Here is a 14,335-nt window from a genome sequence, read left to right as displayed (position 1 = left end):
TTTTCAGCCTGTTTCAAATATAGCCTATCATGCTGATCTATGAAGGGGGAGCTCCATACAAGTTAAATTAGTTTTGCTATTAATAGGAACTATGTTATATCAAAATTCAGATTAATAATAGATAAATACTAATTTAAACCTTAAGTAATGAGTTAATACAAAACATACCTTCCAAAATTAAAATTAAATCAAACTTGTATGAATCTTAATAAAATAGCAGGGCATAAAAATGTAAACTGTTTACTAACAGTGGGGAATAAATATGACAGTGCTATTAATAATTAATAGTAATACTTACCTATTTCTACCTAAAAGTAATACTCTAAGAGATGTCAATGTCTCTAATCCATTGATAACTTCAATGCAGTTGTCAGAGAGGTCCAAGAATATTAATAATGGAAAACAAGTTACATTCTCTATTTTTAATATCTGGTTATGCTGATAGTTAATGAGCCTTAACTGTTCTTCTCCTTCAACTAAAGGACAAGTTGATAAACCATATCTATTATAAAAAAATAAAATAAATAAATAAATAAAATTCATTTCAATAGTAATAATTTGACTTGAATGATTTTAATTTTTCCCATGTCTCATTTCTAATGTCAATCTCATATATGAAGTCACAAAACTATTAACACAACAATGTTATGAAAGATGATGAGAGGCTGGTTCAATAAGGTCGAAAGTGGAAAGTGCAAGAATGGTGGCATCCACGATTATTGGCAATAAACTATTATTGGCATAGAGTCCACAAGGTATTGGATTGCATCTACAACATACCAGGTTCACCAGGCAGTCCTTTAACTAGCTCAGATTTGATGGAAGAGGACTTTAAAAAGTCAACATTGAAGGACAGATTTCATTAGCAACAATGTTCAGATATTCCTTGAAGGAAACCAGACCTTCCAGCAATATTAGGAGACCCATTCCGTACTAACAGAATATGTTCCACACCACCTCCAGTACCTTGAGTTACGTTTACAAGGAAAGCCGAGTTCATTGCTTCATGGAGCTCCTGCCAAACTCTGCCCACTTTCGGCACAGAACAGGGTGTACCATGACTCATCAAGACCACAACTTTTTTCAGTCTTCCAGTGTCCAGTCATGACGTTCCTGACACCAGAGTAGACTCCGGTTCTTCACAGAAATAAGTGATTTCTGTATAGACATGCAACTGTAAACATCAATCCTCTTCAATTCTCTGTGCACAAATTGGTGAGATTTGATTTGAAAACAGCCTTCAATAAGTTTTAGCCAACTGCTGCAAACAGGAAGTTCTGTTTGTTCATATAAGCCTTCTCAGATGATGCTGATCTTGTTCCTGACAGACTATCTTAAGACCACAGTTATGCTTCTTAGACAACCAATGTGGGTTATGTTTCCACTGATTAAACACCAGCGATATCTCACCTTTTGAGAAATCGGAAAATCGTCACACCAGCCAAACGGGCACCCACAATAAGTCCTTTATAAAACTCCAAAAGATCCTTTGTTTTTCCCATTATGACCAACATTATTATCACTGACCAGCAGCATTCTTAAATAGTTGCCTAGAAAAGATGGTGTGATGCATGAGACTAAGCATTTTGCATATACGCTGTGTTAGTGACGTTTACATACATCTGCATAAAGGTTTCTAATTCAGTAGCTGGTATGCGTAGTTTGTAACAGGAGATAATTCATGAGGCAGACTGCCCTCTTCTGGATGCAATTCAGCATTCCCAGGGAGGGAGGGAAGTTTTAGTACATGACCCCAAATTTGCGCCATGACAGGATAGAAAGATAGGGATAAAAAAAAAAAAAAAAAAAAACTTGAAACTGGAATATTATCCAAAATAAGGAAGAAAGATTGTTCAACAGATAAAACAGAACTGTGTTTTCATAATGTTGAACTTCATTAGATTATCTTCACATTTAAGAATGTTGAACAAATCAGTATTTAACACAATGGTTATGGAAAATCTGGACATTTGAATCATTTCAGCACTACGAGATTTCTCAAATGATGATGAGGAATAGAGTATACTGTACTGTCATCAGATCTCTCCAAGTAGAGACACTTGAGAATATCCTAGCAGTAACACAAAAATATGACAAGGAAAACCATCCACAATCACATGCAATGAACAATCAGAGAGAAAACTGCTAATGCAATCACAAAGGGCAAGAGGAGACCAAAAGAAGACGAAAAAAAGGCCTCTAACAAATCTAGACTAGATTTAATCAAATGCCTTGGAAATATCAAGAGGTACAAGTTTATCCAAACATTTTATGTTCATATTTACAAATTTAGGGACACAAATCACGGTGTTGAAATTATTATTTTACCAATTATTAATAAAATAACACTTGATGTTTCGACCCCTGTATTCAGGTTATCATCAGAAGGATACACGTGAATAGGGAACCAAGCTACATGCTCTTGCACTCTATACTAGTAAATTAAATCTACACGGTTAATTAATCTTTTTCTTAGCCTGACCTCCAGTGATAATTAAATAAAATAAAATAAAAATTGAAAAAATAAATAAATAATAAATAAAAAAGTATATATATATATGTGTGTGTGTGTGTGTGTGTGTGTGTGTGTGTGTGTGTGTGTGTGTGTGTGTGTGTGTGTGTGTGTGTGTTAAAAATACCAAGCAATTTTAAACCTGGTTTTACTCCATTTCCCAAGTAAGCAAACAGACAAACAAGTCAAGTTTGCAACTGCAAGTGATGCAAGTCTAGCTGATCCTACAGGTAGTGCAAGACCAAGGCAACTCATGGTAAAGGTGGCATAAGCTCTGATCACTAATCTTAATATTTACCCTTATTTACCCTTAATGCCAAAACACATCTCCAAGAAGGGGATGTATGATGTTTTGTATTAAAGGCAAGGGGGCCACTACGGAGACCGGTTTCGACCTTTATTGAGGTCTCATCAGTGGGAGCTAGGCTAAAAATACCAAGATTTTAGTAATACAGAGCTTATAAGTATTTTACCAGAACAAGTTACCATAAGGTGTTTTAACCTTATTAAATAAAAATCTCAGGAGGAGATATAAATGTAGAAAGTATTTTACCTTGGGTATAATAAATGTTAAAAATACCAAGCAATTTTAAACCTGGTTTTACTCCATTTCCCAAGTAAGCAAACAGACAAGTCAAGTTTGCGCCTGCAAGTGATGGAAGTCTAGCTGATCCTACATGTAGTGCAAGACCAAGGCAACTCGTGGTAAAGGTGGCATAAGCTCTGATCACTAATCTTAATATTTACCCTTAATGCCAAAACAACTTAATGCCTTTAATACAAAACATCATACATCCCCTTCTTGGAGATGTGTTTTGGCATTAATGGTAAATATTACTTAATAAACAACTTAATGACTTTAATACAAAACATCATGCATCCCCTTCTTGGAGATGTGTTTTGGCATTAAGGGTAAATATTAAGATTAGTGATCAGAGCTTATAGCACCTTTACCACGAGTTGCCTTGGTCTTGCACTACCTGTAGGATCAGCTAGACTTGCATCACTTGCAGGCACAAACTTGACTTGTTTGTCTGTTTGCTTACTTGGGAAATGGAGTAAAACCAGGTTTAAAATTGCTTGGTATTTTTAACATTTATTATACCCAAGGTAAAATACTTTCTACATACACACACACACACATATATATATATATCAGAAATATATATCAATACAATATCAGAACCTTGTTCACTCCACTTCCAAAGATCCGTTCCTTAATTAGCCACCCAAAATCTTGTCATCATCAACTCAAATACCCTGGCGTATATAAAATATTATGTGACTGCGATATTCCTTATTTCGGGCAGACAGACAAATCTGTCGAAATGCGTATGGAAGAACACGAGAGACATTACTTACAAGAGACAGCGAGCGAGTGCATTATCAAGTCATATCCTTTTCTCGGCTAATCCTAATGATGATAACCAAAGTCACAAAGTCTGCTGGGAAAAATCTACAAACATCTTCCGTTGCAGTGACGAAATAGAGAGAAAAATTGTGGAATCGAGAGAAATCATCTTCAATCCTGTTCATCTATAACAACTTAAGCTACAACCTCCCAGATAGTCATTCAGCTGTAATCGTGTACTGGCGTTCACGTGATGCAGCAAGCACGCACTCTCCCAACAATGCAACAAATGAAAGAACAGCTTCAAATACAACTACAACGTTTTCATGCTAATTATGTATAAAGACTGTCTATGTTGTTCATAGTCTTTTAACCCTCAATGTTCAGTGTTTTTTCTTTTATAATGTCACCTGAAGAAGGCTGTTACAGGCCAAAACTAGTAGTGTGTTTATATTAAAACCTTTTTAATTAAATCTCGGTTCTAGTCATTCAATTTTTTCATAAAACTATGTATGTTAACTGAGTCAATGATCATTCTGTCATATATATATATATATATATATATATATATTTCAAAAAATAGATTTAATGACTCCAAGACCGAGATAACATATAAAGATAAACAATGGCACGCCAGTTGGAACAACTTGAAAAATACAACGTTTTTATGTATCGATTATGTGAGGCAATTTGTACCTGTAATTTCCAGTTTGTTTATTTAAATAATTCAATGTTTATTAGTATTCCTTTCCTTTATAAATACCTGAAGAAGGCTGCTATATGCCGAAACTAGTAGTATTTATCATTAAAATCTTTATATGTTATCTCGGTCTTGGAGTCATTAAATCTATTTTTTGAAATGTATAACAACCGAGTAAAAACTAATCGCCACATATATATATATATATATATATAAAATAAACAATAAAAAATAAATTTTTAAAAAATTTATAATTAATAAATAAAATAAATAAAAACTACAATAAACTCTGCTGAAGTCCTCATGTACTAAGATTCTTCTGGATTTGTACAGTTCAGATTGTTATACTATGATTTTCTTCAGGACTTGTACAGTTCAAGTTGCTATGGAATGTTAATAGGAAAAAAAAATTTTCTCTCAATGAATTACAAGAAAGTTTTGATGCTTGCTCACACCTCCCACGAAAATCCTGGACTCAGCTTAATAGAATACGAACTAGTCATGGTGTATGTGCAGACATGCTTTTTAAATGGGGTAAACGACCATCCCCGCATTGTGATTGTGGAGCTCAGAGACAAACTGTGAACCATATTGTGACTCAGTGTTATCTCAGAGCATATTCAGGAGACAAATTGGACTTTTTAAGTTCTACACCCGAAGCTATGAACTATCTGACCAATATGTAAGTAACCTTTTAATTTTATTGGTTTTTAAAATGACTTTTGACTTTTAATTTTATATGTTATTAAAGTGTATTTTACTGCATGTTTTGATATTCATGCCATACGAATAAATAAATAAGGGAAAAAAAAACAACACTTAACCAAGTCTTCTTGTATTGGGATTTTTCTCTGGCTTGTTCTGGTTGCTATAAAAATTGCGCATGGGTCCTCCACATAATTGGAATGGTTAGGCCATCATTTTTGTTCAGATTTGGGTTATGTTTGAGCATTTCACATGCTGCTTTGAATTTCCCCTCAAACCAGGTGTTGGTGCAGTGTAGGGACTTGGTATTTTTCCAATCAATTCTGTGGTATGTTTGGAGTGCGTGGTCAGAAAGGCCGGTTTTTCCAAATGGAAGTATTTAATGTGTCGTTTGTGTTCGTTCTTCCTCCTAACTGGGGGTTCGCCCTGTTTACCCTATGTATGGTCCATTTTTTTTTAATTTATTATTTATTTATTTTATTTATTTTTATATATTTTTTTCATTTATATATTTTTTCAACTTTTATTATATTTCATTTAATTATTGCTAGAGGTCAGGCTAAGAAAAAGATTAATTAACAGCATAGATTTAATTTACCAGTATAGAGTGCAAGAGCATGTAGCTTGGTTCCCTATACACGTGTATCCTTCTGATGATGACCTCAATACAGGAGTCGAAACATCAAGTGTTATTTTATTAATAATTAGTAAAATAATCATTTCACAACACGTGTGTTTTGTGTTCCTAAATTAATAAATACGAATGATGATCACTGTTTAACCTTAAAAGAAAGAAAAAACATTTTATGTGTTGTGTCTTTTCCATTGGATCTGAGGTTACTGGGACAGAGAAATCTGATTAGATACACAATTAGAATTTGGTGTGCAGTTTCTGCATGTGTGTGGAATGAGTAGATTTGGTGTCCAGAAGAATTACTGCTGAATATGACGTTTGAAGTGAAATGTCAGGGAAACTAGGAGGCTCCTAGAGAGAAAGAGATACTGGTGAGTAATAATCCTTCTCCCTACTACATATTAGGCCTACTGGACTGTTACAGAGTTAACTAGAGCTCTTCTAAGTCGCACCTGTCCTGAAGATAAGGTGACTAAGCCCAGCGTCTATCGGTATATCCTATGGCTGTATCTCATGTGTTCATGGGGCTGGTTTGCCTGCTTGCAGGAAGAAAACCCCCAGATAAACTGGAGAGAAAAACCCTACTATCCACACCCAAGACAGGTAACTTGGATGCCTGAGAAAGATCCATAAGCTCCTCACGTCAGCAACGGGAATCAAACCCAGGACACTCCTTTCTCAGGCATATGTTTGCGAAGCACATAGCCACTAGGCAAACCATGCGGAACGTGAGTAATAATAATAATGGTGAACATTAATAATAGTTCCTTGTGTAATAAATTGAAATCACTGTCAATACAAAGTGTAAAGATAGTGTTCTGCCACTGATTAGTTCTTCTTGGCCAAAAGTTATTGGCATTAGCTAAGAATAACTAAAAGATTGAAGAAGCAGAACACACTTCTGTTTCTAGAAACATTTGTCACACGTCTTCCCTTTGGCAGTCTTTCCTTCACTGTTTACCGGAAACCTACACATACTGTCAATATATACACACATAAACTCCTACCACCACCCAACTCAAAATCTAGGTGTCATTAACACACTAAAAAATAGGCTTTAAAGATTTGCTCCAATGAACAAGCACTTAAAGATGAATTAAAAGTTATCTTTAAATTTGTCACACGTCTTCCCTTAGGCAGTCTTTCCTTCACTGTTTACCGGAAACCTACACATACTGTCAATATATACACACATAAACTCCTACCACCACCCAACTCAAAATCTAGGTGTCATTAACACACTAAAAAATAGGCTTTGAAGATTTGCTCCAATGAACAAGCACTTAAAGATGAATTAAAAGTTATCTTTCCCTTTCATTTCAAAAAGAAACATAAACTACACATTAAATTTAATAACTATGGTAAAGTTGGCGTTTCTGATAATGCCCTGAACACTTTACATAGAACTGACTGGAAAATAACCTGCTGTTTACATCACACCAAAACGTGGCATAAACATAAATTTAAGGAAGCCTGTGAAATTCTTATCAACCACCCTAATCTTAACAATAATGATGGTCTACAAATCCCAAGAATATGGAAGGTACATATTCTACCCACATAGCTTTTCTCCCTAAAAGTTAATTATAAATAGGACTACAGGTAATTCAGGATCTTAAATCTAATATGACAATTCTCACGTTAAATTAGGGCATCATTTTTGCTGTAATAAAACTATTTGCATGAAAAAATTTTTTCTCTGGTGTTGTCTTAAATAGAATATAACTTTGATAGTTATTTTATTTTATTCATTTTAATTTTATTTTCACTAGAAGTCAGGCCAGTAGAATAACCAATGATCAAATCATGGTCTCTTTAAGCATACTGTGTGAAATGTAATATAGTTTGTCTCTCTCTCTCGGTGTGTGTGTGTATACAGTGGTGCTTTGGTTAACAACAGCCTGAGATAACGACGTACTTGGTTAACGATGAATGGCTGTAAGAAAAAAATCTCTTGGTTAATAACACAGGCTTTGGTTAACAACTCTCGATTATGTGAACCTCTATCCCTGTGGTTCTTAACGGGTGTTCTGTGTAAGGTGAATAGGTGTTCCGTGAGAAGTTCTGGAATTTGTCATTTTTAAATTAATTTGTCAGCACAAATTAATTTAATGATGGTTTAATTGATGTTTAGTTAATTATTAATTAATAATCATCAATTATTGATAAATAATAAAAAATCAGCTAAATTACCAATTAATTATTAATTCATACATTACAAAATAACCAAGGTGTTCCGTGAAATTTTCAGGATTTGTGAAGTGTTCCGTAGTCGAAAAAAGTTTGAGAAACACTGCTCTATCGAATCTAAAAAACCGGAATTTTCTGGTCGCACTCAGCCACATACGAGAAGACACTGTCGAATAGAGAACAGCCACGCGGCACAGCTGTGAAACTCAGATATGTTTGACCCATCATACCAGCTGTTTACATTTTCCGTTTATTGTTCTTTTCTTGTAGTGTACTGTGCTTTATTTTTAAATTTGTGGTTATAAATGCGTTTTATGATGAAAATGAGTATTTAAGCATTTATTTTTTATGTGTTGGTTCATATAGACAATAAATCAGCAGGTGCGTGTCACTGTTCATTCGCCATCAAAAGGCAAAATCAAATCTCATCTGTATAATAATCGTATCTATAAGCTGCTAATCAGTGTATGTTACGGTAAGTGCTGTATCTAATATCGTCACCTTATAAGCAAAATGCACCTAAGTCAAAAATTGCAGGTTTCGAATTTAACTGTTAACTTTTATTTCAAAAAGTTTTTTTTTTGAACTTTTATTTTCAGGTGACGATATGTTCTTTGTATCCCTTGTCTTAGTGTTGTACAATTTTTAATAATACCGTATTTTTCATATCCTTTTTTTTTATAGAGTGAATTTTTTTACCGTGTGACAAAATGGGTCCCAAAAAGAAAGCTAGTGAGGAAAAAAAAACAGAAAAATTTTCTCCATTGAACAGAAGAAAGAAATAATAGCAAAACATGAAAGTGTGAAGCAGCTAGCTCAAATATATGAAACAAGTCATTCTACAATATCAACCATTTTGGCTAAGAAAGAACTTATGGTAGCTAAGGAAACTTCAAGGTTGAATGTCAGAGGGCTTCTTTTTGAGCAAATGGAAAATCTATTACTAATTTGGATCAAAGAAAGAGAAATGGCGGGCGATACTACATCTCAAAATGCAATCTGTCAGAAAGCTAAACAGATTTATCAAGATTGGAAAAAGAAGACTTCGGGATCAAGTTCTGAGGAAGATGATGATGATTTCAAAGGTAGCAGAGGTTGGTTTGACAACTTTAAAAAAAGAACAGGAATTCATAGTGTGGTCACACACAGAGAGGCAGCTAGTGCTGACAAAGCAGCAGCAGATAAATTTGTCAATAGGTTTACAAGAATTATAGAATTATAGGTCTTCAATTGTGATGAGACTGGATTATTTTGGGAGAAAATGCCCAACACGACATTTATCACAAAAGAAGAAAAAACACTTCCTGGGCATAAAGCAATGAATGATAGGTTAACATTGCTTTTAGCAACAAATGCAAGTGGAGACTGCAAGGTAAAACCAATGTTAATCTACCACTCAGAGAATCCCCGAGCATTCAAAAAGTTCGATGTCTCTAAATCCAACCTCAGTGTTTTGTGGAAGTCTAACAGCAAAGCCTAGGTCACAAGAATAGAATGTACAGACTGGATTCGCTAAGTGTTGGGACCAACTGTCAAAGCCTATTTTGAGCAAAACAATCTGCCTCTAAAAGCCATTTTAATCTTGGATAATGCACCTAGCCATCCAACGGGCATACAAGAAGAGCTACCAGAGGAATTAGATTTTATCAAGGTGATTTTTCTTCCTCCCAAGACTACATCTCTGATTCAACCTATGAATCAGCTGATAATTGCAAATTATAAAAAACTTTACACAAGGGCACTTTTTTTTACCAGGTGGTTTGAAATGTGTGAGGCTACCAACATAACCCTAAGAAAATTTTGGAAAGAAGAATTCAACATTGTCATAGCAATTAGGCTAATTGTAAAGGCTTGGCAAGAAGTAACAATGAAATGTCTCAAAGCAGCATGGAGGAAACCGGGTCCTTCCTTTGGTAATGAAGAACCTTCAGATGAAGGACACAAATTGGTAAAGGATATTGTGGCAACTGCTCATGATCTTAACTTGGAAGTAGAGGAAGAAGATGTTGAAGAATTATTGGAGATGCATGACCGAGAACTGACTACTGACGAGCTAAAAGAACTTTCGAGCAGCAATGTGAAGAAAAGGAAATGAAAATTTCATCTGAAGATGAGGATGGAGAGAAAGAACAAATTACAACTGCTGAACCCAAAAATGTTTTAGCAAAGTGGGAGGAAGTTCAAATTGTTGCTATGAAATGGAATCCAAACAAATCTGAGGTTATCAGAACTGTAGATCTATTTAATGAAAAGTCCACGCAGTTTTTCAGAAACATTTTCAAAAAGAGGCAGAAGCAAACAACCCTAGACATGTTTTTTACAGGTCCATTTGTCAAAAAACTCCGAAGTAAGCCCAATTGTCCTTCTGGTGAAGATTGATAATTAAAAACTGTTTTCATGAACAATTCATTTTATTAATGTTAATTTTTTTTGTAGCAAATACATATATGGTATAATAATAAATAAATGATATTTACCATATTTTTATGACATTTTAAATGAGTTTTATCTGCATTTTTAGAAGAGCCGGAACAAATTAATCGATTTTCAATTAAATCTCATGGGGAATCACGCCTTGGATAACGCCGGTAATCCCGGAATGGATTAGCATCACCAACCAAGGCACCACTGTATATATATGTATGTGTGTGTATATTCCAGATGATGACCTTAATATGAAGATCGGAATGTCAGGAAATTAAAACAATTATTGCATAGTCCATAATTTGTCTGAAATGAATGCTGATCGCTCTAAAGGAAAGGATTTATTTATATTAGGTTGATTTTTTAAATCTGCTGCTGATTCTAAAAAAAAAGTCTTTCAACTTTGTATTTGTTGCAGTGAAGCATTGTAGTTTTTCACTTGATTATGTGCAAGTTTTCCAAGGCATGGTCAGCTAGAGTTGACTGACCATAAATGTAGTGGTGGATATATGCCTTGTGTTCTTCAATACATGGAGATGTTGGCAGATATCCCAGTTTATCCATAATATGAACTGGCAAAATCAAGGAATCTTGTACATGTTTAGAACAGAGAGGGGAGGGTGTGAGCATATAACATAGCAAGCTTCAAATGAGGATTGAAAGCAGTGCAGAGATTATATTTCTTTAGCATTCTGATTAATTTTTCTAAAGTATGCAGAGGACATAAAGAATAAGAGCATTACCATAATTTTTATATTGAAATGGATATGAGGCAATGAAGCAACCATTTTGTTAATTTTTTTTTTTTTTTGGTACTGGAGCCATTGGGCCGAGAGGTACAGTGAACAAGCCTTACTACTTGGGTATACAGTAATACCCATCCTTCAGATGCATTGCTTTATGACGATCCACTCACATGACACTTTTCAATTATGACATTTATATGAGGCCAATTTATACAATGTTACATTCATTCAAACAATGGTATTAGTGACATAACATCCTGTGAATTAACTGATGCATAGTTTCATGAACTGCTTGTTTACAGTTTACATTGCTTGCTACATCTCGCTGTTATTTATTTTCACAGTATTGATGCCAACACACAATGATAAGAAAACAATATTAACTTATATGCTGATATTTCACTGGTATTAGAAGAGAGAGAATGAGAGAGGAGTATTGGAAGGATAGAAGAGTAGAGAATAGGAGCAGTAGACGAGAGGGAATGAGAGAAAGGTATGGGAATGATAGAAGAGGAGAGAATGGAAACAGTAGAAGAGAGGGAATGAGAGAGTTATAGGAATGATAGAAGAGGAGAGAATGGAAACAGTCAGAGAGAAATGAGAAGAATGCAAGGGAGTGCTGGAAAGGGGACTTAGTGACACCATAAATAATAAAATTTATACTCTGAATATGTTTTATTGTGTTTCAGCTTCATGGTTTTCCTTTAACTAGGCCCTGAGACTATAAAAAAAATTAAGGTTCAAAAAAGAAATTTGAGGAATGAATTATACTTTTTCCCATAGGTTATTATATTCGATTAGTGAGTTTTCGATTAATGTGCCTATTTTAAAGAACGCATTAGGTGCACTAATCGAGGGATTGCTATAGAGTCACTGATGCAGAGGACATAGTGGAGTTGTTCAATGAGCATGTTATTGAAGTATTTCATCCTGGAGAAATAGATTTTAATAATAGAGGGATAGGGCAGTTTAGAGGTCAAAAGGTGAGTGTTTCCAAATACTGAGTACTCTGGATGTCAGTAAAGCTGGGGAACCGGAATGGTATTTCACCACAGGTTTGGAGAGAATGTGCTAAAAAATTGACAGCTCCATTAACCTGGCTTTTCAATGAAAGTATGACTATGGGAGAGGTACCCAAGGAATGGAACAAAGGTAAGATAGTGTCCTTTCTTTTAGGCTTGCACGGTGATCCGAATGCATTTTTGGAAATTATGGAGACAACTACCGTGTTTGAATAAAAACTTTAGTTTACTATTACTAAAATTTTACAATTCGACGTTTCGACCTTTATGTTAAGGTCATCTTCTGGAGCGTACAAATATACACAGGAAACAAGCTATACTACAATCATACTGGTTCGTTAAAGACACTGACTAACCGCTACCACAATTGTTGGCCTGACCTCTGGTGGAAAAAAAAAAAAAAAATTATACATCAGCGCTAAAGTCCTATTATTTGTGTTGTCTACTATATACATATATTAACATTATATTAACATCATTCCAGCCAGTTGGAGTGGAATGGTTTCTAATAATAGCAGATTGGCTAGAGTCCTGACTTGTGTTGAATCTTTCAAATTAGGTTGGCTGAATGTGTGCCATCCAGATCCTTGGAATTTTCATACCATCTTTGTTGTTGATATTTGGGTGGTTTATCAGGATTTCGCAGGATTCTTTAAATTTTCTTTCGTACCATGTTTTTGTACGGTGTAAGGAACAGGTGCTTTTCCAGTTGATTTGGTGTAAGGTGTTGAGTGCGTGGTCTGAGAGGCCTGCTTCACCATAATGGTTATATTTAATGTGTCTAATGTGTTCTTTTTTGCGTATAGGGATTGTCTGTCCTGTTTCACCAATGTACGGTAAGTTACAGGTGCAGCGGATGCAATAGACTCCAGGATGTGCTAATGGGAGGAGAGGGTCCTTAGAGGAGCTGAATATAGTTTTAAGTTTAGTGGGTGGTTTAAAGGTGGCATTAAGGTTATAATGTTGTAAGATTCTGTTGATTTTTTCTGATAACCCTTTAATGTATGGGATGGCTATGGTTTTACTGTAGTCTAGATTCGTTTTTGTTGTGGTTTTATAGAGTATTTTATTGACAGTATTTTTGTTATAGCCATTGTTTATGAATGTGTCACTAATGATTTTTAGTTCTTGTTTCAGGGCCTGCTGGTTAGAGCAAATAGTTGTGGCTCTGTTTTTAAGGGTGTTTATGACTCCATATTTTTGTGCTGGGTGGTGATATGAATTCGCATGTATGTATTGGCCCGTGTGTGTAGGTTTTCGGTAGACCGTGAAGGATAGATTGCCTGAAGGAAGACGTGTAACTAGTGTGTCTAGGAACGGGAGCGAATTTTGGTTTTCGATTTCGATGGTAAATTGTATGCGTTCGTGTTGTTTGTTTAGGTGGCTGAGGAATGTGTTTAGCGTTTGTCGGCCGTGCGGCCAGATCGCGAACACGTCGTCAACGTATCTGAGCCAGATTGTCGGTCGAAGCATGGCGGAATCAAGAGCCCTTTGCTCAAAGGTTTCCATGTAGAAGTTCGCGATTGGGGGGGATAATGGTGAGCCCATGGCCGTACCTTCCTTTTGTAGGTAGAATTTGTTTTGCCACACGAAGTAACCGGACTTTAGTACGTGGGCAAAGAGGGCCGTAATGTCGGGCGGAAATTTGTTCTGTAGTAGGAGAATTGTGTCATTGATGGGGACATTAGTGAAAAGGGCAGAAACGTCAAAACTGACGGAAACGTCAAAACTAAAGGGTTATCAGAAAAAATCAACAGAATCTTACAACATTATAACCTTAATGCCACCTTTAAACCACCCACTAAACTTAAAACTATATTCAGCTCCTCTAAGGACCCTCTCCTCCCATTAGCACATCCTGGAGTCTATTGCATCCGCTGCACCTGTAACTTACCGTACATTGGTGAAACAGGACGGACAATCCCTATACCCAAAAAAGAACACATTAGACACATTAAATATAACCATCATGGTGAAGCAGGCCTCTCAGACCACGCACTCAACACCTTACACCAAATCAACTGGAAAAGCACCTGCTCCTTACACCGTAC

At 35.4% G+C, this 14,335-nt stretch overlaps 1 protein-coding gene across 3 annotated transcripts in view; it reads right to left on the bottom strand.

Moving 5' to 3' along the window:
- LOC150099834 (leucine-rich repeat-containing protein 49-like) overlaps window positions 1-14,335 on the bottom strand; it is an 853,241-nt gene that overhangs the window by 656,251 nt on the left and 182,655 nt on the right. For all 3 annotated transcript variants that reach the window (XM_090403687.1, XM_090403689.1, XM_090403688.1), the window contains exon 6: window positions 299-502. In XM_090403687.1, coding sequence (XP_090259813.1) covers window positions 299-502 — 204 coding nt within the window. The remainder of the gene's footprint in view (window positions 1-298; window positions 503-14,335) is intronic.

The sequence above is a fragment of the Typopeltis vanoorti genome, chromosome 14, assembly GCF_054136105.1.
Source record: "Typopeltis vanoorti isolate ZY-2024b chromosome 14, IOZ_Tvanoo_1.0, whole genome shotgun sequence".
In the NCBI taxonomy this organism is placed as follows: Eukaryota; Metazoa; Arthropoda; class Arachnida; order Uropygi; family Thelyphonidae; genus Typopeltis; species Typopeltis vanoorti.
The sequence above is the reverse complement of the archived record's forward strand: the minus strand, read 5'-3'. Positions and strand labels throughout refer to the sequence as shown.